The following is a 27,500-nucleotide window of genomic DNA, read 5'->3' as shown; positions in this document are numbered from 1 at the left end:
TCTTGGTTTGGTTTCGAGATTATCTCTCAGACAGGTACCAGTCAGTTCTAATCAAAGGTGCACAGTCAGTCAAGTTAAAACTTCCTCAGGGTGTACCACAAGGATCTGTTCTTGGTCCTCTGTTATTTCTAGTCTATATCAGTGACATAGTCTGTAGTATTAGTTCTGATATCAAATTATTTGCTGATGACACGAGCATGTCTCTTGCAGTGAGAAGCCCTGTTACGAGAAAAGAAACCCTGCAAGCTGACTTAAATAGAATAGACATTTGGGCAAATACATGGAAAGTTAAATTTAATGAATCTAAAACAGAACTACTAAATGTATTCCGGGGAAACGTAGAATGCTACCACCTAACTTTTGGAAGTATTAACTTGCCACAACACAATCAACACAAGCACCTAGGGGTCATTCTGCAAAGTAATTGTAGGTGGGGTGACCACATAGATAGTATCGTAAGTAAGGCTGGGTTACTGATCAACTGTCTTCGTTCATTTAAGTACAAGCTGACCAGGGTGGCTCTGGAAACGATGTATAGATCCTTCATCGTCCCAATCTTTGACTATGCTGATATAATCTGGGACAACTGCGCACAGTACCAATGTAAAATGTTGGAAGACTTACACTTAGACGCTCTGCGTATTATCACTGGTACCGTACGTGGTACTAGCCACGATAAATTGCTTGCAGAATCAGGATTCTGTTCATTAAAAGAAAGGCGTCGTAGACATAAGATAATAATGTACTTCAAAATCATCAACAATATTTGTCCTCGGTACCTTACCCACTTATTGCCCCCTCTCGTATCAACAGTAAACCCATACCACAGGCGAAGACCTTTTGAACGAATCGTCCCTCCACACCACACTGACATTTACAACAGATCTTTTTTTCCCTTCAGCCACAGCTGTTTGGAACACTCTTTCTCTTACTGTTCAACAGACCCAGTCTCTCAGTCAACTGAAACGCTACCTTTCCTCTACAGACACTACAGTCTCACCATAAAAAAATTATTACTATCTGGGTAAAAGGAAAGAACAAATTATTCACTGTCGTCTGAGACTTGGTATGAGCGAATTAAACTCTGACATGTATAATAGACATATAAAGAATGACCCATCCTGTGCTTGCAGTTTTCCACAAGAGACAGCTGAGCATTTTCTATTGCACTGCCCGAACCACAACATACAAAGAGCAAACACTATTCATAATCTCCCACAAGAACATATCACTGTACATAACTTACTATTTGGTAACACCTCCTTTAGTCTTGAGGTAAATGTCAGCATCTTTGAAACTGTTCATAAGTTTATTACTCAAAGCGAACGATTCGATCCCTAATTCAGCCAATTCCCTCTTTTTGTGTATATGTATATGTGTCCATGTGTATATGTGTGTATGTGTATATATATTTATACATATACATAATTATACCCATATATGTTTGCATGCATCTAATTCAAAGGTTTATAACGATGAGTAATATCCTGTCTATATGCATATATGTCAGTGTATGTACCTGAAGGAGTGCTGCCCTTTTATTTGCCAGCTCATGATAAGAATACATGATGGCGTGCTTGCCTTTTTTTTCCCCCCCGCGGGACGGTTGGCCCTCGCCGCTTTGTTTGTCGGCCAAGTTAAGTCTTGCTGTGCATGTGCACCAGCATTGATGCTTCTCGTTCTCTCTCTATTAACTTTTTCCTCCACCACTCGTTTTTTATTCATTTTCTTCACTTTATTTATATCTCAGTTTAGTTTTGTTCAAAACTCATGTATGTTCACGTCTTCTAGTTATGATGACATCCGTCACATATTCAGTATGTACATGTGACAGGACAGGACTTTATATAAGATTTTCTTGTTGTCCTGTTCATCGATATCTGTGTTGTATTGTGACATGTTCCAAATAAAATACTGTTTAAACCAACACAAACACCAAAGCCATTGGTCGTGTTTTCACGTTCCCTACGTGAGGGTAAAGCATTCTGAAACACCTTTTTTTGCTGTCACATATATGCAGAAAGTTGAATCATTTTGATGTTATTCCCAACATTCAAAAAAAGATTTGGTTCAAGTCATATATCATATTATAATTTGAGTTATACATATTGCCTGAATTTCGTTGTTTGCTATTGATTCCGATGTTTAATTTAGGTCGATGCATTGCAGTGACCCATCTTACGTGAAATAAAATGAATAGTTGTGTTCCAGTGTCATTACTGTTCATTGTCTTCGTTAACGCCACTGTCATTATCATGATCGTCGTTGTCGTCGCCCCCCTTCCCCCCTCGCCTCGCCCCCCTCCACCCCACCCTTTTTCTCTTTGCTTTTCGTCTTTCTCATTTTCCTCTACAATATGCATTAGGAAAAGACAAGAAACTAACTCTGATGATAAAGGAAATCTTTTTGATAAAAATAAGCATGACTTCCCACAATTTCTCACACATTGTGAAAAAAAAACATGGGAGGGGAACCACCACGATTTCTCGCAGTCCCACGACTTCTCTCACTTTGAAACATTTCATGGGACTGCGAGAAATCGTGAGCTTACAACCCGTCTGTTTTGAACGGTACTGGTAGCTTTGTTTACCACAGTTCGAAGTTGGATAGAGAATTAGGAGCTGTGATCATCGCCGTGCGCGAACTCCGACGAGTTGACGAGTGAGGAGTACACCAAAGGCAGGCAGGTTGTGTCGGCCCCGGTCACGGTTGAGGGTGGGATTCCTAGCGGCGATGTGGACTGCTTCCTTTACTCCCCTCTGGAACCATCTTGCTTCTCTGTCGAGAACTTGCACATTGTCCTTTACAAAGTGATGTTGGTTGTGGGTCAGATGTTCGCCCACTGGGGAGGACTCTCGTTTGTGTTCTTTCAGTCTTTTGTGCAAGTTGCGCTCGGTTTCACCAATGTCACTTTGGTCACAGTCCTGGCAGTCTATCTGGTATACAATTTATCTGTTTTGTCTTTGGCGTGGACTAACTGCATCACATTTGAAACCCACCTGTCAGCTTGACATCGATATTCACAAACTATTAATTTCTTCCAGTTCAAACAGAGAGGACGAATGTAAACCTCAGCTATAAATTCAAAGCACGATTCTCAGGAAGAGAAAGAAGAGATTACGTTGCAGTGGTGGTGGTGGTGGTGTGTCCATCGAGATCGATGATGACCATCGTTGTCATCCAGATGGGGGATGGGGGATGGGGGGAGGGTGGTGGTGGGGTGGGGGGAAGGATGCTCATGAATCTATCTGTGAGTGCGCAGATGGCTGAATAGTCCAATCTGCGCACGAAATGTTCGCTGACAGTTGGGGCAGACAAAGACAGGCATATCATTGTCAGGGAGCTTGTTTGCCCGTGACTTTCTGGCCTGCCTCTTCTCAACAGCTGCAGCAGTCCTGTTGGCCTCGCACAACCTGACGCCTTTGTGCACAGCAGCGCGCCATTTGTCACGGTCCACTGCAGATTCCTCCCAGGAGTCAGGGTTGATATCAAACGCTTTCAGAGAGACTTTCAGAGTATCTCTGAAGCGCTTCTTCTGACCTCCGTGTGATCTCTTCCCTTGTTGCAGCTCGCCATAGAAGAGCCTTTTGGGCAGCCGATGGTCTGGCATGCGCGCCACGTATCCAGCCCAGCGAAGCTGGGACTGCATCAGGATGGTGAAGATGCTGGGAAGGGTGGCTTTTGCGAGCACCTCTGTGTCTGGGGTCTTGTCTTGCCACTTGATGTTCAGTAGCTTCCTTAGGCATGTTGCGTGGAAGTGGTTCAGCTTCTTGGCATGTCGTTGGTACACTGTCCACGTTTCGCAGGCGTACAGTAGTGTGGGGAGAACTACTGCTCTGTAGACCTTTAGCTTGGTCTCAAGACTAATGCCTCTTCTGTTCCAGACATTTGCATTGAGTCTACCAAACGTTGCGCTTGCTCTTGCAATCCTGACGTTCACTTCATCGTCGATGGTCGCATTTCGTGACAGTGTGCTGCCAAGGTATGTGAACCGCTCCACCGCACTGAGTCTCTGACCGTTGACTGTGATGTTGGGCTCAACGTAGGGTTTCCCTGGGGCTGGCTGATGGAGAACTTCAGTTTTCCTCGTGCTGATGGTAAGGCCGAAGTTCCTGCTGGCCGAACGTCAAATAACAACAGCTGGCCTTGTGATTGGCTGGACGTTTTTTGGTGTGTAGTGATAGTGGTGGTGATGAAGTGTTGGGTGGTAATGTGGGAGTGGTTTGTATTACTAGTTGTTTGTATTACTAGTGTTTGTGTGTGATGGTGCTGGTGCTGGTGGTGGTGGTAAAGTGTTGGGGTGATGATTGGGGTGGTGGGGCTGGGGGTGAACCGGTTTTTTGTATAGCTGGTGTGTGTGATGATGGTGGTGGAGGTTGTGAAGCGTTGTGTGCTTGGGTGTGTGAGATGATGTCTTGTGTGTGTGTCAAGTCAACATTTTATTTCATGATGGTAAATTGAATAAGCAACAATTGCTTTTTTACATTAAGCCATCAATGAAAATGATAATTAAAAAAAAATATTAATAATAAAAATAAATAAATAAAAATTAACAAGAAGGAAAAAAAAGAAAGAAAAAATAGAAGAAAAATAGGAGAGAGAGAGAAAGACAGACAGATAGACAGACAGACATAGAGAGAGAGAGAGAGAGAGAGAGAGAGAGAGAGAGAGAGAGAGAGAGAGAGGAAACAAGCAGATGAAGAGCAATGATAATAAAATGCATAAAAAAAATTATAAAAAATTATATATATATATATATATATATATATATATATATATATATATATATATATATATATATGTACATGTGTGTGCGTGTGTGTGTGTGTGTGTGTGAGTGTGTGTGTGTGTGTGTGTGTGTGTGATAATAATAATAATAATAATAATAATAATTATTATTATTATTATTATTATGCTATTTATGTACCGCTGAACCTTGTGCAGACAAATCAAAGCACTTTCGCACCAGTCATTCACACGCATGCATAACTCTAAAAACTGGAGAAACTGAAGACAAGGAAGAGGTAGGGAATATATATATATATATATATATATATATATATATATATATATATATATATATATATATATATATATGTGTGTGTGTGTGTGTGTGTGTGTGTGTGTGTGTGTGTGTGTGTGTGTGTGTGTTGTTCAAGTGTTACTGGACAAAGTCTTACTGAAGAAACCTGCTACTCGTTCACTTCGAGCATATATGCAAGAAATGCGGTGCGGCTTTCGAAAAGGTCGTGACCATAGCAGTGCTTCAGCTTGAGGGGAAAATGTCGGGAGCAATACAGTGAATTATAAACAACTTTCGTTGATCTCTTCAACAGTATCAGGTGTGCAGGCACGAGGAGGATATAAATATCATAGTTCTTCTGTTAAAAAATTCTTTCACAAGACTCGCCCCCTCGAACATTGCAACTTTCACCGAACCATGACCTAAGTTCTGAACAACTAGAACTGATGAATTTAGTTTCCCAATAGGTCGTTAAACGTCACTTCACGATTCCTTCCTACTTCTTCTTCTTGGGCTGCAACTCCCGCGTTCACTCGTAAGTACACAAGCGGGCTTTAACGTTTTTGAACGTTTTTACCCTGCCATGTAGGCAACCATACTCCGTTTTCGGGGGTGTGCACGCTGGGTATGTTCTTCTTTCCATAACCCACCGAACGCTGACATGGATCACAGGATCTTTAACGTGCGTATACACACGAATGGGGTTCAGGCACAAGCAGGTCTGCATATATCTTGACCTGGGAGATCGGAAAAATCTCCATCCACCAGGCGCCGTTACCGAGATTCGAACTTGGGACCCTCAGATTGAAAGTCCAACGCTTTAACCACTCGGCTGTAGCGCCAAATGATGATTAGCCGATTTCACAACGGCAAGGGTCGTGTCCGTGACGACGGTGAAGCCTCAGAAAGCCTTTCTAGTCACACAGGGCTGTGTGCTGTCACCCACCTTTTTCCAGCATGATCTTCTGCCGCAACACTCTCTACTGCCCTCCGGGATACTTACTGATGGAGGAATCGCTCTGTTGTTTACAGAATGGACAGTCAAGAAGCTGCATCAGTCTAAGAACACTGCAAGACTATTCAGAAAGTTAAGGAAAACTACAATGCATTTTGCACCATTAGAACATGTGGCGGTATTAGAATATCTGATTCTGTCTTAATTCATCTACGGTTTTTGCTTCCAAATCCCCCTGAATATTCTGTAGATAATTGTCAAAATGTGTTATGTTTTCGCATACAATGATAAAAGAGAAGATAAGTAGTAAGACAGCAACTCAAAGCGTTGAAAGAAGGAAGTTTAAAGATACCAAATATGAAAAAGTGCATTGAAACACTAAAACCAACTTGTTTAAGAAAGTTCAAACTGCAGAATACGGATTGAAAAAAAAGCAAATGAAAGGATCCCATTTTTCAATAACATAGAAAAATATGGACCTTGTTCATGCATTGAGCAAAGGTAACAATTACTTTTTTTGGAGTATACTTTTATGGCGCATAGGGAATTGTGTTGTCAGTGTAAACCCGAAACAGATATAGATCTGCAGTCATAACCAGTTTTCTTTAATGATAAATCCGAGACTAGAAACAACATGATGGATTTGCTGACAAACAAAGGGACGTTCCCCACCCAAATCGAATTTATTAGAATATGTGAAAAAAAAAAAAAATGTCTTTCGCTATCTACATTCGCCCAAGCGATATTCGAGATAACATAATCATTATTAAAAAGGAGGCGAGTGAATACACTAATCTGTATTCAGATTATGATTTGTACATAAGCCTCATCATCTACTATAAAATATCTACGAATGATTAAAAAAAAAAAAGCAAACGTTTAAAAAAAAAAAAATTCTCTTTACCTTAACTTGCGCTGTACAGGCGCATTTGGGGGAAAAAAAAGCGTTTCCGCGTTTTCGAAATGAGGCCAATTTCCTTAACTTCCGCCATGAGAGGAACAGCACCTACATTGAGCATGGTGACTTTAGAGACCTGTATTTTCCTACAATCAAGCTATATTATTGTCAAGACACAATCGATTAATTGATTTTGCTGCAATATTAGTATGCAAGCGTAAATTGTGTGTGATAATAGTAATCGGATTTTTACAGAACAAAATATATTTCTTTTTTAAACTGGCTCAGTATAAGAAATGTCCCATAACTCAGCCACTGCTATTCTTTTTGTTGTTGTTGTTGTTGTTGTTGTTGTTGTCGTCGTGGCATACAAAATATGGTTAGTGTCCGTGTCTCTCGGTGTCTCTGTTTCTGTCTGTCTGTCTGTCTGTTTGTGTGCCTGTGTGTCTGTCTGTCTCTCTCTTGTCTGTCTGTCTGTCTCTCTCTTATTGTTAAATGGTTTTCTTTATACCTACGCAGATTGTTTAAACTGCGTAGTGTTTATTTACCATGATTATACATTAGTCTGTATCACTGTGCGACTTTCTTATCTGCATTTGTAACCCTTTCTAAGAGGCCATGATCTTTATGAATGAAACATCAGAAATTTTCATCTATCTGTCTGTGTGTCTCTGCCTGTGTGTCTGTGTGTCTCTCTCTGTCTCTCTCTGTCTGTCTCTCTGTCTGTATCTCTGTCTCTCTCTCTCTCCCTCTCTCTCTCTCTCTCTCTCTCTCTCTGAACCAAATTGTCCCTGACATTTACTGTGGAAAAACTTGCCACTAAAGCCAAACTCAGAACAAGTCAACAGCTTAGATGTCTTTGGCAGCTAGGAGATGTACCCAGAGAGGTCATTTTTGAAATGATTGATACCAAGGCTGCTCCTGTTTTATTATATGGCACATAAATTGGGGGCTACCAGCAATTTGATGTCATTGAAAAGATGCACATGTATGCATGGAAAAGATACTTAAATGTTGGAATGCAAACATCTAACAGTACTTGGATAACGTGGGCACTATCCAAGGCATGTGTTAGCAGCCGAAGGATACATACGCTACTGGCTTAAAGTGTGCAACATGCTAGAGGAAAGACTGCCCAGAAAGGCCTACAACATGTTAAACCATTTACAAGAGTCAGGCAAAAAGACATGAGCGTTTCATATCAGGCAGTTATAATGTGTCATCGGATTTGGAGACGTGTGGGAACAGCAAAATAATTATAGGAGACGTGAGATGTTTTCTCTTTGCATTCAAAACGAAGACTCAGCGATCAGTGTGGACAAACTTGGCATGATACTATTGAATCCAAAGACCGCTTTGAGTTGTACAGTACTTCCAAGCAAACGTTCCAAACTGAAAATTACTTGGACAATAAAAAATGCTTACATGTCACAAAGACACACACACAGAATTCAGATTTGATATCTCACCCATCAATATACATAAACTACTATACAGAAAGGACGTAACACCTAGACATTTATTATGCCCTGTTTGTAAGCAACAGATCGAAGACGAATCCCACGTGCTGTTTAACTCTCTCCATACGAACGGCGAAAGGGACGACGTTAGCAGCGTTTCACCCCAATTACCACCATCAAAATATTGCAAGCGGAAGGCTCTTATACTGAAGAGGTGAATGTTAACAAAGAATACCACAATTCTGACGACGGAAGCTAAAGGTTGGGTCATTGAGACACCCACTGGACATCCGAGGGGTCTGTGCAGAGGCGAAGAGAGGACTGGCCGTACTGAGTGAGTTAATTGTAAAGTGTATATTTTCAGGACAGATGTGAATATTATTCTAAAAGCAAATGGATTTTTTTCATATGTGATGTCATGTGATGATGAGTAACCTGTTTTTCAGTTGTCAAGATTTGTGTACAAAGTGTTTCAGGAAAGGTCAGAGTTAAGAGCAGAAAATTGATTGGTGATGATAGAGGAAGGGAAGTCTTTTGGTGAAAGAAAAAAAAATGGGAAGGGTAGATGGTTCACTAAGCTATTAAGTGAACCCCTGTCTGTTATTTAGATGTACTGTAACAATCCCAAGTAAGAAGCCTTCCAATTCGTGCGAAATTGAATTGATTGACAGATGTGTTCTAACCCCTTGAAATGAACTTTTGTTCACTGAATAAAAATGTCATGTCATGTCATGTCTCTCTCTCTCTCTCTCTCTCTCAAAGAGAAAAAAAAAGAAAGACAGACAGAAAAGAAAAGAAAGGAAACGGTTGTATTGTTCAGTGACCTCGAGTCCGTTTCTTGTTTTGATAAGAGAGATATACGTACTACAGGACGTGCTGGAGTTCTGATTTTTCGTCTCTGTGTGCTACTGATATGTGCCATGTACCGTAAAGTCCTTTACGTGTGCCCTTGTTATCATTTTTTATATTTTTTTAAAATTTTTAAATAAACGTTTGCGCTGTGGATAGATGGTTTACTAGTATCGCTCGCTACTCAGACACGAGTGAACACAGGTTCGATTCCAACATACGGACTAGGATTTTTATTACTCTCCCGTCACTAGTCTGAGTGGTAGTCTGTTGGGCGCTAGTCATTCAAATAAGATGATAAACTGAGATCTCGTATGCAATATGCACCCAGAGCACGTGAAAGAACCTACGGGAAAAAAAGCTTTGATAGTGAAACTATTGTAGTTCCCAAGATTTAAAAAAAAAAAAAAAAAGAAAAAAAAAGTGGTGCTGCACTGTGACGCCTCTCTCTCCAATTGGAGTGCAGCCCGAAATTCACACAGAGAAATATGTTGTGACAAAACCGCAACGCAACGCAATGCAATACAATATAACACGATACAACGCAACACAACGCATTACAATACAATACAATGTACCTGACGGTATTATTAACTTCAGTCATGACCTGCCTGGTGTTGGGCCACACATCCAGGCTAACGGATCGGTCGCAATGGTTGACAAGAGATCTCAGTCGTCTGATATCGTTCTTTGGGAGCGTGTCGATACTCCCCCGTGTCGATACCCCGGCCCCCCGTGTCGATACCGACTCGTGGGAGTATCGCGCTGACCCCGCTTTTCGGTGTGGACGTGGCCTGCCTGTCTGTTCAGGTATTTATTTGCTCAACTCTCTCGCGTCTCTATGCATTATCGTGCCCCTTGCTTGCTGTGCGTTCTTCCGTGATCAGAATGTAAACAGTTTTTAAGACCTGATCAGCGCGCTGTGTGTGTGTGTGTGTGTGTGTGTGTGTGTGTGTGTGTGTGTGTGTGAGTGAGTGATAGAGAGGGGGTGGGGGTAGAGGGAAGGGGTATGAGGGTGTGGAGAACAATCGCGAAATTTTAGGTGTGGCTTTTACTTGGTGTGGAGTGGCTGATGTGTAAACAATGTTAGTCCGTGTTCGGTTGTGTGTGTGTGTGTGTGTGTGTGTGGTAAACTTTAACATTCATTTTCTCTGGAAATGCTTTGTCTACAAATACCAAACTTGGACTGAAGATTGAAGGAGAAAAGTCTTCACAGTCATACTAAAAAGAGGTTGTAAGTCTTCCGGAGTTAACTGGGTGGGTTTTTTTTTTCCGGATCATGAACGGTTTATCATGTTGAGAATCTGAATCCAGAAAATGGGTTTGAAGCCAGCATGACCTATTTTTCTCTTCTTCGCGATTAAAAGAAAAGAAATACAAATTGTGGACACAACACATACACTGACACTAACTAGATCATTGACGTGTTTACTGCATGAATATTTCAAAGTGGATACTGAATTAACCAGGCTGTGCATGACAGAGAAATTGGATGGACCGTGTTGTAGTTTCTGCCGGTACCTCAGCCTGTTGAACACGATCTCCGCAGATGTGGAGAAAGTGGATGCATGTAGCGGTGTGCTTGAGGCGATGGCAACGTCTCCTTTACCGCGGATTTTAAAGAATTTCTTAAATGCCTGAGATATACCAAAATAACATGATTTAAATCGTTTTTTCGGCAACCCGATGTCGACTGGTTCGTACAGATGTAGATATCTACATTTTTTAACGAATTCTTAATTTTTTTTTTTTTTTCTGTCCTCATGATTCCTTTACTGGATAAGGCGTGAAGCATAATTGAGTCGTGAGGGCTTTGCCTCTTGTTGTTGTTTTTTTGTTTGTTTGTTTGTTTTTTACCCGAAGCTTTATAACGTTGAATATAGAGCACATTTTAACGATTTTTTTGTTATTAAAAAATATATATATATACATATATATATATGTATATTTATTGATACTTTTTATAAATTAACTTCTTTTTTTTTCGTGTGTATCACAGGTGAGTCTTGAAGGCCTTGCCTCTCTTGTCTTGATTAATACCGCATGGGCCTACCAAATACTTCTACTTGAAGCCAAGAAATAGCCATAAGTCTTGAGTCTGAGTCTAAATGCGCAGGCCACGACAGAAAAGCATGCTTTCACTGTTTCAGAAGAACGGCCGCTCCTTATATCTGGCGAATGGAAAATGTAAGACAAGACAAGACTAAACAAGACAAGACAAGACAAGATAAGATATATTAGATAAGATAAGAAGAACTTCACTATTTCATAAAGAGAAGTGGCATCGTGAGCTCAAGAGTTTACACAACACATACACACACACACGCGCGCGAGCGCGCGCGCGCACGCGCACGCACAAAACCATTAAACGTGACTTAATAAAACCGGAACAATAAACACGTATGTACGTTTTTCGTAATAAAAGCGTTTTACGTATTATTTATTTATAGTCTGTTCATCAAAGATGATGATATTAGAGTATTTTACGTAGTCGCTTTTAAAATGCAGTTAATGATCTTTATACAGTAAGTATCGACATGGACTTATTGAAAGACACGAACGCTAACATTGCAAATATCTTGTTGCATATTCATCCTGGACATTGTAACACATATTCAACTAAAAGATTATCTAAGAGATTTAAACAAACAGCAGTTTATTGTGCATGCACTTTCACATTTAGTGACATGCAAGCGCGTGCGCGCCCGGAGCACACACACACACACACACACACACACACACACACACACACACACACACACACATCCACACATATTGTGACACACACAAGCACTCACATACGCGCGCACACACACACACACACACACACACACACACACACACACACACACACACACACACACACACACAAACACACACACACACACTCGCACGCACGTACGTACACACACTCACACACACACACACACACACACACACACACACACACACACATACACACACACACACACACACTCGCACGCACGTACGTACGCACACACATACACACACACCACACACATACACACACACACACTCGCACGCACTTACGTACGCACACACACACACACACACACACACACACACACACACACACACACACACACACACACTCGCACGCACGTACGCACACACACACACACACCACACACACACACACACACACACACATACACACACACACACACTCGCACGCACGTACGCACACACACACACACACCACACACACACACACACACACACACACACACACACACACACACACACACACACACACACACACACACACAAAGTTCTCAAAAGTTTCAAAGGAAAGGTGACTCGAATGTGTACGAGATGTCCTTATGACCACTGGGCATTTGGCATCATCAGTCTTAGTTTTGGACAGGAAAGAAATAAATGTATATCAACTGGCGCTGGTGATACTGTCTTTTGAGTTTATATGAAATACCGGGTGCAGTGTTCAAACAGTCAGAGCGCTGGACTTTCACCAGGGTTCCCGACTTCGATTCCTGGTTCCAACGCATCCGGTGGAGCTGTTTTTTTTTTTTGTTGTTTTTTGTTGTTGTTTGTTTGTTTGTTTTTTCCTGATGCCCCGTATCACCTTAATTACCTGCAAACCTAAACCCCCGTCGTGTGTATATGCAGGCAGATCAAATATACACGTCCTAGATAGTGTAATCCAGGTCAGCGTTTGGTGGGTTATGGAAACAAGAACATACCTAGCATGCAAAAACCCCGAAACGGAGTATGGCTGCTACATAGCGGGATTTAAAAAAACAACAAAAACAAACAAACAAACAACGTATACGTAAAAAGTCACACTTGTGTGTGTGTGTTTTTTTTTTGTGTGTGTGTGTGTGTGTGTGTGTGTGTGTGTGTGTGTGTGACTGAAACATATCTGAATGACACAGGAAACGAATGATGAGCGCCCAAGACTGCTCTTAGTCGGCTCAACCGCACGTTGGTAGCCTGTCCTCCATATTTGTAATCACTTAGAGATTGGACTCTAATCGAGGATAGGCGCTATTGCGTATCCAAATCAAACCAAATATGGACTGGTGGCCTAGAGGCAATGCGTTTGCATAGGAAGCGAGATAACGTTAGCACACACACACACACACACACACACACACACACACACACACACACACAAATTAAAACAAAATAAAATAAAATGAAAACACGAGCGGGCGCGGCAGGAGTGGACGGGTGGGTGTGGGAGGGTAAACCCTGACATTGCCACGCGTCGTTAGTACAATGTTCAGTTGGACTACTATCGACAGCACTACTGTTTTAAGTTTCGCGACAGTAGCTCAACGAGACGATAACGTAGTTTGTTGATAAGCTACTTTTTTTTTTTTTTTTTCTTTTTTTAAATCCGCCACGTGGCATTATCGCTACGTGTTGAAAGCACAACACATGTGCCAACCTTCCGGATACTTATAACATTTCATAGAGGTGACATACACCGATCATTTTGACATGTGTATACAGCAGCAAAAATTCATGAAGCAAGAATGTGTTTGTCCTGTGTTGTCCGTAACTTGAAAATGGAGAGAGTTGGGGGGTAATTCGGGGCAAGAAGCCCAGTCGGGGTCAAACGCCCACTGCCAAAATATCGGAGGAGGAGGAATTTTGTTTAATGTCCCGTCACACATATCGGTGATTGAAGACATTTTGTTAAAGTATTTATGAATACATCTGAGTATTATCGGTTAGAAGGGGTGGGAGATGTGGATGAATGGAGGGTTGGGAGAAACTGGGCAAATGAGGGTAAAAATGTGGGTGAAATTTGGAAGAAAAAAAAACATCGGAGATCATGCGACACAGCGAGCAAATGACACTTTTACTGCTTCCGCTTGATACCGGAAAAACACACCTCAACACAGAGGCCACCCAGAAGTCAGCTTTGTTTTCCACATGCGCTTGATTGTTTTCACCTTGATTTCTGTAAAAACACATACTGATGAAATTTCGATGCCAGAGTCTGTTCTTCATTCAAAACGAAATTTGATTATATTATTCTGTGAAAGAAATGCGCCAGCTGTTGAATCGAAGCGTTGAATCCGATTTGTCTCCTTCGCATTTTCCTGGAAATCCTATCATAGTAATGTTTTCAAACTGGGGCAAAACGCCTACAAGGCGTTGGGGCAAGACGCCTACCAGTGGGCTTTTCGCCACTTCACCACTGGGCGTTTTGCCCTCTGTAATTTGGAAAAGATAGTGAAATTTAAAGACAGTATATTGCACTCTGAAATGCAGTCTGCAGTCATAGCATTCGTGCATGTGTGTGTATGAGAGAGAGAGAGAGGGGGGTGGGGGGGGGGGGGGCTTGGGGGGCGGGGTATACATGCAGATACACCGACTTAAGAACAATTAACAAGTAGATGTCCATTCCCATAACCACATGTAGCATCTGGGCCTTCATCGTGTTCCAGTCAGCAGACCAGGGCCATTCTTAATGACATCTCCTCTCCAAAAACTGACATTCAAAACACCAGTGAATTAGCGGCCATCGTAACATCTCCACCGTACAAAGCAAACATTCTCGAGAAACAGGTAAACGACTTTGTGAGGCCTTTCATCTCTTCTGGAGTATTAGATAGAGTCTCCCGTCGGTCCGCACGGATGAGTAGGCAGGCAGGCTTATCTGTCGGTGTGTGTCCTCATATGGGAGAAGAGGCCGATTCTGGATGCAAGGGTGTTGCAAGGGAAAACGTAGCCTGATTGCCTGACCAGCACAGGTGACTTTTTTTTTAAGTGAGGAGGAGTTGTGCAGTCCCTTCCCCACTCTCTCGCCTACCGACGCTCACAGTCCCACAGGTGCAGATACTGCCACGTGTAGAACGGCCTCAGCAGGTGCAGGTTTTTTCATCGGAGCTCCGTCTCCTAGGGGGACTTCCAGCCAAGGATAAGAGCTCTCCCTGCCCTTTGGTCGTCCTCTTCCGCCTTCACAGCCGTTGGGAAAGGCTTCCTCCTCCGCCTGCTCCGTCTTTGGGAGACTTCACACGCGGCAAGTAGTACTGGGTTACATGGTACCAGTAGCAAGGGCTATGCCCCTGACCTGACCTGTTCAGGAGTATAGACCGTCAACAACAGACCTCCACAATCCCTTATCCAAGCTGTGTCTTTGTCTATGGCTCCAGGTAAGGTCCATCTTCGTGGTGTCTGCTTGGAGGTGTCTTCGTCACGTGTTTCTCAGTCAGCCTATTTTTTATTTCCTTAAGGGCCTGTCTGGTGATGCTTGACGATTATTTTCGCAGTGTTTGCTTGATCCATCTTCAGTTTCTTCTTCCAGTTCCTTTCAGCCGACAGTTGTGTCTTCTTCCATAGGTAGATGCTGCTGAGTAAAGAGGATTCTTCTCAAACAACTGTTGATGAATATCGGCACTTTGTTAAGTGTAATCATTTCATCCTCCATTGCTCAGTACCACACAACAGCACTTTCTTCACGTTTGAATATAAGAACCGATCTACAGTTTATTTTTACGGCACTGTGGAGCTCCAGATGTTCATGAGCTGTATTAAGGCTGCTCAGTAGTCTGGCCTTGACAATACTTACTTTGACATCATCTGCGCCGACCTGCTTGTCAATGGTGCTTTCAAAATAAGTGAAAGATTCCGCTTCATCCAGTACCTTACCTTCGAGTGTGACTGGCTCAGCACCAGTTGCATTTGTTCTCATGATCTTCGTCTTGTCCCTGTGGAAGTCGAGGTCTACTTGTGATGAGTTGTCCGCTAGTACTGTGGTCTTATACTGCATCTCCTGCTGGTTATGGGACAGCAGGGAAAGATCATTCGCAAAGTCGGTCATCCATCTGCTTCCATGGTGTCCATTCGACTCGGATCATTTCTTATGAATGTTTTCAGAATGCTATCAATGACAAGTAGGAAGAAAAACATGAACAGGCAGTTTTGCCGAACACCAAAAACACGAAACTGGTGAATGACGGAAGATGACTGCAACGCATTCAGCAAAGAAGACTTCTTCCATGAAAAAAAAGCCACATGAGCAGCAGAAGAGCACGGTTGAGACTAGAAAGAAATCTGGAAGAACTGCCAAAAGAAAAGTGGAAGAGGGGAATGACGAAGAAGAGGATTGGTCCTGTTTAATATGTACAGTCGCACCAGTCCTCGTGAAGTGCGGGTGTAACACCTAATGTGCCTCCAATGGGCACAACCCCCACATGTTTCCAGTTAGCCCTTACTGCAATTCTGGTGACACTGGTTAATTTGAGAAGCTGAAAAAGCACACACACACACACACACACACACACACACACACACACACACACACACACACACACACACACACACAGAGAGAGAGAGAGAGAGAGAGAGAGAGAGGGGGGGTTGCAACTAGTTTTGTTGATCATTTTCATTGTAGGATTTGCTTTCCATGTGATTGTAATCGAATTGTCTAGACTTTAAGAGAGAGCGCGCTTATGTCATAACTGGAGGTAGAGCGACAAGCTGAAAGAATGAAGACTGTGTGACAGTGAATGAGACAGAGACACAGAGAGACAGTAACGAATAAAGCTATGACGGACGCAGTAGCCGAGTAGTTAAAGCGTTGGACTTTCAATCTGAGGGTCCAGGGTTCGAATCTCGGTAACGGCGCCTGGTGGTTAAAGGGTGGAGATTTTTCTGATCTCCCAGGTCAACAACATTTATGTGCAGACATGCTAGTGCTCGAATCCCCTTTGTGTCTGTATGCAAGCAGAAGGCCAAATACACACGTTAAGGATCCTGTAATCCATGTCGGTGTTCAGTACGTTATGGAAACAAGAACATACCCAGCATGTATACCCCCGAAAACTGAGTATAGCTGCCTACATGGCGGGGTAGAAATGGTCATACACGTAAAAGCCCACTCATGTACACACGAGTGAACGTGGGAGTTGCAGCCCACGAACGGAGAAGAAGAAGAAGAAGAGGAAGAGGAAGAAAGCTATTAGCCGAAGGCTGATTACAACCTAAATGCAACGCGATTTATGTCCTATTGAGTATCGAGTTAGTAATTAGATCAAGGGGCAAAACCCCCACACTAGGTGCTTTGCCCCTCGCTCGAGGGCGTTTGCCCCACGTCTGGGGCAAGAAGACCAATTTTTTTTGTTTAGTTGATCATCTCTTACGTATAGTTGCTTGTTTCAATCTACGATTGCTTGGGATATGTTGTAGCGTGGTTGGGCCGCTACCGTTTACACTTAGTTAAGATGTGTTGTGGCTTCAACGAAAAGAGAAATCGGATTTTTTGCTTAAAGGGCGCCTCTTGCCCCTAATTACTATACTTCTCTGTATTTATTTATTCATTTATTTATTCATTTTAAATCGTGTACTCTCCTAGCTTCACTATTCTTTCATTTCGACTCAAAATTCCATCGAGGCATCTATGTGTTTGTTCTGTTGTGTCCGTATATAGCATGTGAAGCATATTCAGTGCTAAAAGGTTTAGTATGTCTGGAATAAAAGCTGATTTCTGTGTTTGCCCATTTCTGCTGTCGTTGCTGCTGTGAGCACATATCAAATGATGAGTATAAGGACAAGCCTGGAACATACTTTTTGGAGGAATTGTCTGGGATTGTTCCTATGAACGTATTGTTCACCTCAGTGCTCGATGTGTGCTAGCTGAACGAGTCAGTGACATAAACAGCGATAACCGGAGGTTGTGTACCTTGTAAGTTACTTCTTTTTATTGTTGCTTAAAATCACATCTGAGTCCTCAGTCGCGCGAACCCAAGTACGCGCTGTCTTTGCAGTTCATCTATCAGGCATAGGAATTTGCCGGCCATTGAGGCAGACCTGAAGACCCCAGCACCGAGCTTGTTGACATTAACGGCTGTGCTTGCAGTAGAATGCGTGTATGTGTAAGTGCACGCGCCTGCGCGCGCCCGCGTCTGTGTGTGAGAGTGTGTCTGTGTGTTGATGTGGGCGTTGTGTACACAGTGTGGCTGGGTACAACTTTGCTACGTCTCACAGATGCTCAGACACCATTCTCCATAGACACGCGCGCAAAGAAAGAAACATGATTCTCCACAAACACAGGTATAAAATGAACCTTGTGACCCGTTGTGTGCTTCCTGGTCACACGTGTGTGTGTGTGGCAAATGTGTGTGTGTGTGTGTGTGTGTGTGTGTGTGTGTGTGTGTGTGTGTGCGAGGGGTAAGGGTGTCATGAAGGATTTTGAGGAGGTGGGGGTCGGGAATGCGGGTGGGGCAGCGGTCGAAATGTATAAAGTCTTAACAGTGGTTTCCCCTTCTTCCTTTTGATTTGTCTGCGAATGCTTTTTATTTCTTCCTCTTCATTTGTGTGTGTGTGTGTGTGTGTGTGTGTGTGTCTGTGTGTGTGTGTGTGTGTGTCTGTGTGTCTGTGTTTTCATCTGTAGTGGATGTGTCGAAAAGTCTTCTCTTTATCTCATCATCGACCTGGAGACACAGACACACACACGCGTCGCTGCTCTGAGAGAGCCACCCATTTTTTGCCCCTGTGTGTGTATGTGTGTATTTCCTGCCTGCAGTTTTGTTTGTTTGTTTGTTTGTTTTTCCTATCGAAGTGGATTTTTCTACAGAATTTTGCCAGGGACACAAAAGGGGTTTTGTTGCCATTGGTTCTTTTACGTGCGCTAAGTGCATGCTGCACACGGGACCTCGGTTTATCGTCTCATCCGAATGACTAGCGTCTAGACCACCACTCAAGGTCCAGTGGAGGGGGAAGAGAATATTGGCGACTGTGCCGTGATTCGCACCAGATTCTCTCGCTTCCTAGGCGGACGCGTTACATCTAGGCCATCATTCCATATATAATATTCATTCTTTGAAAATAGCAAGCACATTCTGTTTAAAACTGCCTTCAACTGATCTCCGGATGTCTGCAACAGTGTGGGTGTGTGCTTGGTTCTGTTTTCAGTGTGTGTTGTTGAGGTATCGTGTGTATGTGTGGAGGGGAGGGAGGGAGAGCAGGACCGATTTGGCGTGTTGAAGTTGGCTTTTGTGGCGTTGTAATGTACGCGGTTGGTTTTGGGTGTTGGAACTGGTTTGAAGGTCTTTATTATGGACATTGTGTTTGGTATACATATGTACATTTGATGCAAATTCTTGCCATAATTCGTCATGTTTGCTTCCTTAGTTTTGATGCATGATGACGATGATGATGATGATGATGATGATGATGGTGTGTGTGTGTGTGTGTGTGTGTGTGTGTGTGTGTGTGTGTGTGTGTGTGTGTGTGTGTGTGTGTGTGTGTGTGTGTGTGTGTGTGTGTGTGTGTGTTGATTATTGTAAAGAGCTTTGAAAGAAATCATTTGATTTATATAAAAAATATATTTATATAATAATAATAATAATAATAATAATAATAATAATATTTTTTTTTAATTATTATTATTATTATTATTATTATTATTATTATTATTATTATTATTATAATTATTATCATTACTACTACTACTACTTCTACTTCTACTACAACTACTACTACTATCATCATCACCATCATCATCATCATCATCATCATCATCATCATCATTATTATTATCATCATCATTATTACTATGATTGTATGTACACAGCACACGGTGTCAAGACCGGCCGGACCCGTCCATTGAAACAGTGGTGAACTGAAAGTGTTGGTCCGAACCTCTGCGAAAAGATCAACAACACCAACAACAACAACAACAACAACGAAAACGACAACAACTATACCACACAGAGACTGATGGCGTGGAACCTACGTCTAAAGGTAGTTCTGGTGGTGCTGATATGTGTGTGCTGTCTCGGAGTCTTGCGAGAGTCGTGCCGTGCCAGTCAGGACACGCCCACAATCATGGGGTACCGCCTCGGGTTTTGCCTTGGTTTCCTCGCTTCTAAATCTCCCTCCGAAAACGACTCTAGAAGACCAATCAGCGGCGTTGCCCCGCCCATGAATAATACGAATGATAATAATAATAATAATAATAATAATAGTTCGATACGAGGTGCCAGGAACAGTTCCATACACAGCGCCAGTGATGACAGTTCCACACAGCCTGCCAGAACTGGTCCCACACAACAACCAAACAGAACTAGTTCCACACAACCTGTCAGCACAACCTCTGAGTCTCCAACGCCTGTAGTTACTACCACTACTACCACTACTACTACTACTACTACTACCACCACCACCACCACTACTACTACTACTACTACTGCCAAGGTGGATCCACGCGCCAACAACAACAACAGTAGCAGCAGCAGTGGCGTGCCGTTGCTGACTTTATTTTCCACGTGGAGTGAGCCCGCGAAAGGCAGCCTGGTGAGGAACCTGACGCTGTGGAACTGGTCCCAGCTGGGGCCTCGGGTCATACCGCTCCTCTTCACCGACAACAACCAGACGGCTGCCTGGGCCAGGGGCTACGGCTGGCACACCTTGCCGGTGTCCAGGGCAGCCGTCGGCGTGCCTGTGCTGAAGGACATGTATTTGGACGCCATGAGCAGGTATGTGGGGGAAAAGAAAGAAAAACAAGAGATGCAAGGCCCTCAAGACTCACTTGTGATACACTTAAAAAAAATCAAAAAAATCGTTAAAATGTGTTCTATATTTGTTATTATAAAGCTTCGCGTTAAAAGAAAAAGAAAAGAAAAAGTCCTAACGACAGATTCGAACTCCGCGTGCTCGGGTGAGAAGAAACTATCTTACCCATTACACTATCGCGGCTCCTAAACTGACGTTCAAAAATATATTTAAACATGCTTTTTTAAAGGGTGATAAATCGATTGCAGTATTCGCAGTGAGAACGCTGTTTAAATCATATTAGTCTGGTGTATCCTGGGCATTCAAAAAAGTTTTAAGGGCAATTAAAATTATTTTGAAGTCCGCGGTAAAGGAGACGTGGCTATCGCCGCAATCACACTGCAACATTTAGCCGTTTTCTCTGGATCTAGATAGATGTACAAGTTTAGTTACACTGGGTTGACACGGTTGATTCAATTTCTCTTTTATGTTCATTCTAGTTTTATAGTTTTAAAGTTAATATGAAATTTGAGTATTTTGTTAAACTAATAACATGTAGAGCCAAGTACAAGTACTTCTAAACGTCGTATGAAGTGAAAAGGACTTAATTTTGAGATGAAAAGTCAAGACTGGAATTTTTTACGTTACATCAATTCAAACGTATTAACTCTCTTGGTTTATTATTTCTAACTGTAAATTCCGACTGATTCTGTGGATATGTTTTTGTTTTGTTTTTATAGCAGTTTGTGGCATAATCCAGTAAATGATGAGGCGTTCGTAAACCTTTCTCTGAATAAATATTTAACAGTCTCCTTCTCCAACTTTCCATCACATGTTATCGTGTATTGTCGATTGAATATAGGATTGAATGGGCAGGTCAACAACTTGAAACAGAATGGCGTCGTTCGCGTTCGCGAAGAATATGAGCACGCGCTTTGAATGTGTATAAATATGTGTACGCAATTGATTTTTGCCCATGACCTCCAGGGCTCAGCCAATAGATCAATAAATTCACTCATCATACTGATTTTAGTATTTTCCGAAAAAGACCACTTGGGCGAATGAACTAAGTGAAAGCCCTGTACACTGAGAGTAAAACACACAAACTTTTCATGTATTGAGTATAATTTCAAAATGTAATGTTCAAGATGAAAAAGATCAGTTTAAAGCAAATTAAGCCCCCTAGCATTCATTACAGATTAATTTCCCTTTTTTACTATCTGCACCAAAGACATGCAAAATAAATGTAACTTCCATGCTTAGCAAAAGAACTTCTTGTTTGAACAAAAAATGATAAAAATGACTACTCTTGTTGTGTCAGAATATCAGATCAAAATGCCAAATTTAGAGAATAAAAATAAATAAATAAATATAACAGTAAATTCAGTTTGCATATAATTTGACTTCTTTTTTATTTTATTTTATTTTTTTGTGCCCACCCCAGAGGCGCAATATTGTTTTAAACAAAATGACTGGAAAGAACTGCATTTTTCATATTTTTATGCCAAATTTGGTGTCAACTGACAAAGTGGTTGCAGAGAAAATGTCAATGTTAAAGTTTACCACGGACACACACACACACACACACACACAACCGAACACCGGGTTAAAACATAGACTCACTTTGTTTACACAAGTGAGTCAAAAAAGTCTGCGAACTCTGCGATCATCTACTCAGCATGTGCGCACGTGCAAGCATACACACATCAACACACACACACACACACACGTGCGCTAACAGACAGACATGCAGACAGACACACAAACACACACACACATACACACACACGCACGCGCACGCACGCACGCACGCATATACATACACATACACGGCGCTAACAGACACACACACACGCGCGCGCGCGCGCGCGGACGCACATACATTTACACACACGCGAGCTAATAAACATAAACACACACACACACAAGCACACACACACACACACACACAAGCACACACAGAGCTGACATCCCCTCAACCAGGGCGTAGGTTCTTCATATTATGCAGATCAAGTCACTGCGGACGGCGCTGTGTGTCACTTCACGTTGCTGCTGTCTGCTGCTGTAGTGGGCGTTCTCAACCCTGCCTGTATAGTACAGCAACGTATCAGTGTTTTGTCACTCACTGTGACTGAACTCGCTCTTTCTCTTTCCTCTTCCCACGTTTTTTTTTTTTTTTTTTTTTTTTTTTTTTTTTTTTTTTTTACTACCCTTACTAATGTCCTTCTTCTCCCACCAATCTCTCCTGCCATTTCCAGGCTTTGATAATCAGTGTTCCCCACTACTCCTGTCACAAGCAAGCACGCTGACAGATTCCCCAAGCATCCCATAGTCAAATCAAATCAAATCAAAAACACTTTATTATTCCACATGGAAATTAAAGTTGTACAATCACACAGGCTCGTTGTAAAACACTAGCATAAAATCATCATGCGCAACATAAGAAGAGATTAAAACTAATCAAATAAGAATTCCCAATAGCTGACGATAGACTAACCCCCACCCCCACCCCCACTCCGCACACACACATACTCATGTTAAGACAATAGGGTATTGCACAACCATATTTACAAATGAAAACATCTAACAAAAGAAGGGTATACATTACTAAAAATGACATGCGCGCACGCACGCACGCACGCACGCACACACACACACACACACACACACACACACGTTCAGACTATAAGGTATTGTACAACAATACATTAATAAAAACATCAAGGGAATAAATCGTATATATAAGTAAAATGCACACACACACACACACACACACACACACACACACACACACACACACACACACACACATGGATGTAGTCACGTATGCATGCACATAACATATGTAACGCCAATAAAATTAGTACATTAACATTAAGATACATGAAATCCAAGTAAAATAAGAAAATATTTAAAAATCACTTCCGATCACACACACACAGAAATGCTTGCCCGTGCTCACCCGCTCAGTCCCACATGCACGCATAATGTCTGCTCCCATGCACTCGTCTGCTGGTGAAGCTCAGGTGTCACCTCTTGAGTAATAATGATAACAGCAATAATAATAGTATATTATACTTACATGGCGCAAACTCCCCATGTAATGGGATCTAGAGCGCTTCGCATGAGACAATACATGTACAATAGTGCATTATACCACACAGAGCACATTAGGACATAGAAGTGGAAAAACAAAATCTGTATACACCAATATAGTTCTATAAATTGCAGATATGAATAATCGCACGAAAAAAAGACACATGATGCACCTTCACACACACACACACACACACACACACACACACACACACACACACACACACAGAGAGAGAGAGAGAGAGAGAGAGAGAGAGAGAGAGAGAGAGCAAACACCAACGCACAAGCACACGCACCACAGGAATACACCAATGGAAGGCGGACACAGGGGGAGTGCAGATGGTGGGAGGAGACATGCAAGGGACTATACTTCGTCACATCGAAAGGCCATTTTGAACAGATGGGTTTTGTTTTTCCTTTGAAAGAGGCCAGAGTTGATGAGTGCCGGAATTCCAGAGGAAGAGAATTCCAGACAGAAGGTGCTTGATACTGGGAGAGTACACCTATGCCATCCCCAGCAGGCAACAACTTCGTGAATTGTCAAACAACAACGCCCCAGCTGCCAAGGCCAACTACAGACATAGCTCTTTCCTGTACGTGGGAGACAACTAAAGAACTTCTCTTTGCACAAACATTGACACAACCTATGTAAACTGACGAGTGGGACTATCTGTCTGAGCTTTACACAGCGTCGTCTTCTGTGCCCTGGCGTACATTTTATTAGCTGCCCCACCAGGGATAGCTGCACACTCAAAGGCTTTGACAAACAAAGGAGGCGGTTTTGTTGGCCAGCTTGAAACGAACCTACCAGTTACAACGAGGGACTCGACCTTTTTTTTTTAACGGTAGTAACTTCGCAAACTGTAGAAGAACCGCTTATAATGAGGCTTTTAAAGCCATGCAAGTTCATTTAGAACTACACAGAAGAAAAAAAATTAGACGTCCGTTCATACAATATTAAATTTATTTTATAAAATGATTTTACGTTTTTTGTTTGTTTGTTCTCTTCCTCTGTGGGTGTGAAATTTGAGGACACGAAAACGTAATTCTCACCGGTAAATTTAACTTTATTTTTTTAAATTCGCTTTTGTATGAAACTTAACCGTTCCCGTTCACAAAATATTCATTTCGGAACTTTCAGACATAAGTTGGATTCCACCCGCTTGGCTTAGGAAGGTTCAAGAAATTCTCGTCCAGTGTGCTACTGGGTTTCACCTCTTGCTGTCGTCAGATTGGGGATTCTTTTGCGATTATTTGTTTCTAACCGTATGAATGAGTTAGATGGTTGTAGTAATTGTCTGTTTAGTTAGAAGAAAAACAGATCATAGAATTCAGTTTAGGACTGGGTTGTTGTTTTTTCTTCGTTTTTTAATTTTTATTTACAGTTACCAGACGCATTCACTTGCAAGACAGGTCCTCAAGCTTTCTTTCCCAAGTCTTCAAAGTCGAGTTGTTAAGGGTGATATGGAAATGAATCTCATTTCACAGAAACCCATTGTTTTGAGTATGTTTTCTCCACTCTCCTATAATATTAGAATATAGAGAAGAAGTTTAAAAAAAATCACTTGCAGGAAGCGTCTTCAACAGTACGGAAAAAAAGCCAACAAAAAACAACAACAACAAAAACAAAGGCTCAGAGATCGAGAACACACACATGCACGCTCGTGTCCATTCATATCAGATTGTTTTGAAGCGTTACCTTTGTCACTTACTTTCAATCTGTGTGAACGTTATAGAATTTTACGTTAGGCTGGATTCTAGAGTGCTGACGATTCCGCTAAGAAACCAGCAATCCCGAGGTTAGCGCCTTTTCTCCTCCTGTTTTGGCCCAGTGATGGACTTTGAACGAGCTGCCCTTCTAACTCAGCCACGTGAATTCCCCAATTCAGTTTCAATAGGTCTCTCGTTACACACCTCTTCCTGTTCTGCTTGCTGATGATAAGGATACTTATATAGCGCCTATCCTCGGTCAGGGACCAAGCTCTAAGCGCTTTACAAACACTGAGTCATTTACACAACAGGCTGCCTACCTGGGTAGAGCCGACTGACGGCTGCCAATGGGCGCTCATCATTCGTTTCCTGTGTCATTCAATCAGATGTCAGGCACGCACACCTACACACTCAAACTTGTAACATTTAACATTTTACGTGTGTGACCGTTTTGTTTTGTTTTGTTATTTACCTCGCCATGTAAGCAGCCATATTCCTTTTTCGGGGGTGTGCATGTTGGGTTTGTTCTTGTTTCCATAACCCACCGAACGCTGACATGGATTACGGGATCTTTAACGTGCGTATTTGATCTTTAACGTGCGTATACACGCGAAGGGGGTTCAGGCACAAGCAGGTCTGCACATGTGTTGACCTGGGAGATCGGAAAAATCTCCACACATTACCCACCAGGCGCCACCGAGATTCGAACCTGGGACCCTCAGATTGAAAGTCCAACGCTTTAACCATTCGGCTATTGCGCCCGTCTAACTGACGAATGTGCTTCTTGAACTTGTGATGGTCGTGTGTCTGCGTGGACCGGATTGTTTGTTTGCGTGTTTGCGTGTGCACATAATTGTTCCTGTGTTGTGTACTTGGTGCATTTGTGTGTGTGTGGTGTTGTTTTTTTTTTTTTTTTTTTTTTTTTTTTTTTTTTTCCAAAGATCCCTGCTGGGAGGAGTGAGCGTCAACTTGCATTCTTCTTCTTTTTCTTCTTCTTTGTGATCTTCTTCTTTGTGATCTTCTTTGTGATTTTCTTTGTGATCTTTTTCTTTGCGATCTTCTTCTTTGTGATCTTCTTCTTTGTGATCATCTTCTTTGTGATTTTCTTTGTGATCTTTTTCTTTGCGATCTTCTTCTTTGTGATCTTCTTTGTGATCTTTTTCTTTGCGATCTTCTTCTTTGTGATCTTCTTCTTTGTGATCTTCTTTGTGATTTTCTTTGTGATCTTTTTCTTTGCGATCTTCTTCTTTGTGATCTTCTTCTTCGTGTTCTTCTTCTGATTATCATTAGTAGTAGTAGTACTGTGATGATGATGATGTTGTTGCTGTTGTTGTTGATGCTGGTAATGATGTTGTTGATTATGATGACATTATTAATGTAATGATAATGAGAAGAAGAAGAAGAATATTGTATTAATCTTCTTGTTATTATTATTATTATTATTATTATTATTATTGTTGTTGTTGTTGTTGTTGTCACCATCATCATCATCATCATCACCATCACCATCATCCGTTATGTGGGCAGGTTCAACTCCACACTGTACGCCTACGCCAACGGTGACATTCTCTTCACGCCCGGGTTGATGGAGAGTCTGGACGCCATACTGGACAACCGCTCACTGCCCCTGTCTCAGCACCCTCTCTTTGTGGTCGGCACAAGGATCAATGTGAAGGACGTGACGAAGGAGGAGGCCTTGACCTTTGAGAACATCACCCGGGCAGCTAAGACACGGGGCAAGATTTTCATCACTGGGGCCGAGGACTATTTCATCACTGATAGGTAATTGGGTTTTTTTCTCCTGTGTGTGTGTGTGTGTGTGTGTGTGTGTGTGTGTGTGTGTGTTTCACTCTGTGTGTGTGTGTGTGTGTGTGTGTGTGTTTCACTCTGTGTGTGTGTGTGTGTGTGTGTGTATGTGTTTCACTCTGTGTGTGTGTGTGTGTGAATAGAATAGAATAGAATAGAATAGATTTTATTGTCATGAAACCGTAAGGTTTATAAGACACAAGTGCAATGGTA

The 27,500-nt window shown here is 42.1% G+C and overlaps 1 protein-coding gene across 2 annotated transcripts in view; it reads left to right on the top strand.

Moving 5' to 3' along the window:
• The window catches only part of LOC143287740 (uncharacterized), a 54,792-nt gene that overhangs the window by 18,023 nt on the left and 9,269 nt on the right, over positions 1-27,500 (top strand). For both annotated transcript variants that reach the window (XM_076595999.1, XM_076595991.1), the window contains exons 2-3: positions 19,756-20,659; positions 27,009-27,263. In XM_076595999.1, coding sequence (XP_076452114.1) covers positions 19,902-20,659; positions 27,009-27,263 — 1,013 coding nt within the window. In that variant the 5' untranslated portion in view covers positions 19,756-19,901. The remainder of the gene's footprint in view (positions 1-19,755; positions 20,660-27,008; positions 27,264-27,500) is intronic.

Source organism: Babylonia areolata, chromosome 1 (assembly GCF_041734735.1).
Source record: "Babylonia areolata isolate BAREFJ2019XMU chromosome 1, ASM4173473v1, whole genome shotgun sequence".
In the NCBI taxonomy this organism is placed as follows: domain Eukaryota; kingdom Metazoa; phylum Mollusca; class Gastropoda; order Neogastropoda; family Buccinidae; genus Babylonia; species Babylonia areolata.
Note: the sequence above shows the minus strand (reverse complement) of the source record. Positions and strands in the feature narration are given on the sequence as shown.